We start from the raw sequence: 5,504 nt of genomic DNA on the forward strand, positions 1-5,504 counted from the left end.
AAGTGCCTGTACTGTGTGTACAAGTACTTGTGCAGGACTACAAAAGTATACCTGCTGGAAAGACTCCTGCACATACAATGATGGTAAACTGTCACATTCAAACACACACAACACATCACCTAATGCATGATTTAAATGTCTTATTGTTTTCTAATTTTCAATATTTATACAAATGAAAAGATTTTAAGGTAAAATGTCAAGAAAAAATATAACATTTGATTAATGTCTAAACAATACCATGAATGTTAAAACAAACAGCAATAGACTTTGTTTAAAGCTAAACCACAAATACTAAGTGTGGAAGTAATTACAGCATATAGATCTGATTATTCTGTGGCATGAAATACATTTCTTAAATAATTATCCTAGCTCAAGTTTCAAATTATTAGTTGTAATTAAATTAAGAGTGAATAAAACTAAAAGGAAAAGATTAAAATTTGAAAAGATTGCATTTGAATTGATAGAGACAATTAATGTACTTTACTAAATTAATTATTATGTAGTAATCACATTAATTTTATTATTTACTTTATCAAATCATCAAATTTTCTCTGGATTTATTCGCTATAAATAACTTAAATCAACGCCAAAGCCAATATTTTACTAAATGTCTAAACTAAACATGCCTCTGTAGCTGTTTTTAATTTTCATTTTTTTTCACACTAAATTTAGGTTTGATTAAAGTAAGCTATAGTGAGTAGTTATAAGCCACTGGACTTCAGCATACCAAGAAAAAAAGTATTGAAAAATAAATCTGTATTAGATAATCAGAAGAAAAAATAAATGCATGAAAGATAAATAATATTAGTACTACAAGAAAATATTGCATTTTTAATATAAACAAGTGTAGCGCAGGATAAATTATACAGGGGAGGTAACAATGACTGTTATGCGCTTGAACATTGTTAAAGTAGCGTCACTTGTTGAATAAAGTAAATAGTGAGTTTACCATGAAATTATCAGTCGTCAGTAGGAAATTATGCACATTCGAGCAAATATATCAGTTTTTGTAGTAAAACATGCCGGTATTTTTTTTTAATTATCCATCCTTTTCCAGATAAACCAATGTCACAAAAATAAAAATAAGTACCCTTCATGATTGATTACTTTGTTTAGTGAGTTCAAATTGATTAGTGGTAACAGGAAAGTGATTTCACTGAAAAAAAAAGGACTTTCGTTGGCTGTCAAGGAAAACAACTGATATAACAGTACGGGGCTTTCAACGACTCCCAAACTATTTGACACTTCGCTCTCTGTACCCGGACGATATTTAAAATGTTTTAATTTGATGGATGCTCTTACTTAATGAGCACACACTAAATCAAATCATATTGTCATAATGTCAATATTTACCTGGGAAATATTTTCAAATGTTTTAATTTGATGGATGTGCTTGATTAATGAGCACACACTAAATCAAATCAGATTGTCATAATGTCAATATTTACCTGGGAAATATTTTCAAATGTTTTAATTTGATGGATGCGCTTACTTAATGAGCACACTCTAAATCAAATCATATTGTCATAATGTCACTAATTACATGGGAAATATTTTCAAATGTTTAAATTTGATAGATGTGCTTGCTTAATAAGCACACACTAAATCAAATCATATTGTCATAATGTCAATATTAACCTGGGAAATATTTTCAAACTTTTTAATTTGATAGATGTGCTTTCTTAATGAGCAATTAAAACAGCCGAACGCAGACTTTTGTCTGTTAAGTCGGTGATGCCTTGCGTCTGTATCTGGTGTTTGTGTTTTTTGACCTCGCTTATCCCAGTTTTTATCCCAGACTTACAGACCTACTCTACAAACAGTATGTGTATCGTCTTCCGTTTAGATAGCAACCACGAAATAGGCTGGTTGTATTCTTTTATCACATTTATTTTAACGACATGCATAGAAATAGGCTTAACACTAATTGGTTTAATGATGACGTTTAAATTAATTTTTATTGATGGAAGTTTTTGTAACGGTGACATGACAGACACCATAACACTGTCACTTGTCATTGTGTCAACTCTGTTCTGTCGCTCCATGGTGGTTGTGACAGGCCTGAGGTTGGCAGCTGGACTTAACGTTAATCCCAATCGAATCGGCTGGTTGTTCATGTTTGTGTTGCCGTTAAATTCGGCCTTAAATCCAGTCATAGTGATCTGGCAAGAATTGAAGTTGAAATGGGCTGTTTATAAATCTAAAAAGTAATACATGGGCAAACGTGTGCTACTTTCATTTGTTTAGCAACAGCAAAACATAGAGGTATTGCATGGTCGTATGGTTGTGAGTATCACAGCCGGCCGAAAAGTCCCGGGATCGAAAACGTAATAAATGTAATTGTAAAATGCTTTTTACAATTAATTTTTTTTTAAATCAATTTGAGTTTTAAGAATAGCTTATAATTATTTACGTAATTGAATTTATAAATCTAATTCTAATTCTTATTCTTATTCTAACTGTAACTGTTATTGTTATTGTTGTTGTTGTTGTTATTGTTATTGTTATATTTTAACACAAAATTTAAAATACATGCCAATTTATTCTGGGAATGTGTATGTATTAACCTTACCCCGAGACACTCAAATGTTCTGTTTTTATAGTATTTTTAACGGTGAATATAACACTTGGTCTTGCCCTAATACCGATTTCATGACTGTTTACCCCGTCACAAACTTCAACAAAAAAATTTCAAACAAAAAACGTGGGTTTTAAAACATTGACAAAAACAAAGAAGTTTACAAAAGTCACCATTTCACCAGCGGCGGAACTTGAAAAAAAAAAGGCACCCCGCAAAAAATCATTTTCTTCCCCTCCCATATATATATATATATATATATATATATATATATATATATATATATATATATATATATATATATACTGTGTCACTACATTTTAAATCACTTATTTAAACCTTTTCCTTATTTAGTAGTTTAACCTATTTAATTGCAAAGTATATCCATCTTGAGGCAAGTCACACAAAAATATGGTCTAACAGTCTAGTTCATTTCGGGCCTGATATAATCGTGTTTTAAAAACTTCTTTATCTGATTTATACACGCCGAAATTGTGAAATAGTAACTTCCTATTAGACAAGTTGGTTAAAAGTATTTATAAAACTGATGTTTTTCATAGGTTATTTCCCGTGTTTGTTTAATCTTTTTTCCCTGCATTTATATTAATTTGAGGTTAATAGGCTTTACAAAATGTAAGGTCGGAGTAATGGGATGGTGCTTTGAGTTGTAAAGTGCTGACGACAAACCGTTTTCTTGTAGTCTTTTATTTACAAATTATTAATTTAAAGAAAATTAATTTTAAACCAAATCTATGATTTTTTTTTCTTTTTCTGAACTGCACATTTATTTTATTTTTTTCGCCCCAAACATGTAATTTACAGCGTCAGTTTGCCTTGCATTTTCGCTTAATTATTACAGTTTCCATCATTTTTTTTCTGTTAAAGATGGTTTACTTATACATAGATCTAATACAATTATCTATAATATATATAATTCTCTTCTGGGAGCCGTTAGAAAGCAAGCTGCAAGCGCGCCTTTGCAGTCCCCTCTCTTCCTCTCTATCACTATCACTACCACCCCTACCCCACCCCACACGATCTGGTGAGCTGTGGTCACGCTGTTTATATTTTACAATCATAGAGACGGGTTTGGTGACGGCTATTAGGGGCAGATAATTTAGTTTGAAAAGATTTAAACATAGAGGAGGTAACTAAGAGGAGGCTGCTTTCACGGGGGGGGGGATGTAGGGTAGGGGTTGGGGGAAAGGGGGGGGGGGGGGGTTAGTGTTTTAAAGCAAATATTTTCAGTGGCAGCATTAGTACTGTCGAATTCACAAATTATGAATTACTGAAAAGTAGAAAATAACACAACTAAATAGCGGCGTATGATACGCCGCGGGTCGGCTCGTATATTATATTTAAAAAAGAAAAAAACACCTGAAAATGCAAATTTGTAATTAAATAATGATTCAAGGCATTAATTTTTTTGTGTTTATTTTAAATTCAAGGGATTATCACTTTTTAAAGAATAGAATTTGGGTTTTCTAAGCAAATCCCGAGCGACCCACAAAAAAAATTGATAAGCTAAATCTAAAATATTTTATGTAGAAATTTGATTCTCATAGAACTAATGTGATTAATTGGTTAATTTGGAAACATAAAAATATTTATTTCATCAAAATATGCAACTTTCACACCAATTTTAACATGAGCATTGTAGTTATTTAAATATTATGAACAAGACGATTAAAACAATTTCCCCACCACACTTTATTTACCCTAGTTACTGCTATTGGTATTATAATTTTTAGTTGTCTCCCCTGCAACATAATTTTCAATCAAATGTTTTGCAATATATTCCAAGCTTGGGTTATTCCTTTTAATTCAAATTATTTTAGGGCCAACTAAGAGCCGATATGGGCCTCGGGGGAATGATATTAATGTTCTTAAATAGCCTGAACCTTCCCAGCAGTATTCTCAACAACATCTCAAAGTTCCATGGTGATTTTATGCAAGGCGATGTAACACATAAAAGACGAACTCACCCATTTCTTCATATTCCTAGCCTACCCATTTGTCTATACATCAGTAAATGTTTTAACGATTTGTCTGTCGTGTATTTCAGAGTGCAGGTAATCAAGATGTTATATTGGTAGTTATATATGTAGATAATATATGTGTAGTTATATGTGTAGTTATAAGTGTAGTTATGTGGGTAGTTATATAGGTAGTTATATGGATAGTTATATGATGGGTAGTTATATAGGTATTTATATGGGTAGTTATATGGGTAGTTATATCGGTACGTATATGGGTAGTTGTATGGGTAGTTATATGGGTAGTTATATGGGTACATATATGGGTAGTTGTATGGGTAGTTATATGGGTAGTTATATGGGTAGTATATGGGTAGTTATATGGGTAGTTAGTTATATGGGTAGTTATTTGGGTAGTGATATGGGTAGTTATATGGGTATTTATTTTGGTAGTTATATGGGTAGTGATATGGGTAGTTATATGGGTAGTTATTTGAGTAGTTGTATGGGTAGTGATATGGGTAGTTATATGGGTATTTATTTTGGTAGTTATATGGGTAGTTATATGGGTAGTGATATGGGAAGTTATTTTGGTAGTTATATCGGGGAACATTTGACGGTACGATTTGACAGAATTCAAATTACTAAAAAAATATTAAAATTTTTCAAAAACTTATTTCCTGGATGCTTTGGTGATAGTGAATTATTGCTGTAGTTTTTATTGCTTTTTACTTTCTCGTATATACGAAGTATAGAGAAAGTATTGTAAACGTGCAAAAACATCTCTTGAAATTTTAACATTTTTCACCGTATTACACCTCAGTCCTTCATCACATCCGAAATATAGAGGACTTATTTTGATCGGGCAAAAAATATCAATCCAGATTTATCAAAATTACGAGGTTTTATGCGTAATCCAATCTGAGAAACTTGGCTTTGCAATTCTGTCC

The 5,504-nt window shown here is 31.6% G+C and overlaps 1 protein-coding gene across 1 annotated transcript; it reads right to left on the reverse strand.

Annotated features, from left to right (window-relative positions):
• Positions 1-4,325: 4,325 nt before the first annotated feature.
• Positions 4,326-5,159, reverse strand: LOC131955921 (nematocyst expressed protein 4-like; the record flags this gene model as incomplete). The annotated part of the gene is made up of 3 exons (XM_059320240.1): positions 4,326-4,338; positions 4,825-4,923; positions 5,047-5,159. Coding segments are annotated over 3 exons (225 nt in total), but the record flags the coding sequence as incomplete, so codon positions are not given.
• Positions 5,160-5,504: the final 345 nt, after the last annotated feature.

The sequence above is a fragment of the Physella acuta genome, unplaced genomic scaffold, assembly GCF_028476545.2.
Source record: "Physella acuta isolate Inbredline_101_S28 unplaced genomic scaffold, ASM2847654v3 ptg001116l, whole genome shotgun sequence".
In the NCBI taxonomy this organism is placed as follows: Eukaryota; Metazoa; Mollusca; class Gastropoda; family Physidae; genus Physella; species Physella acuta.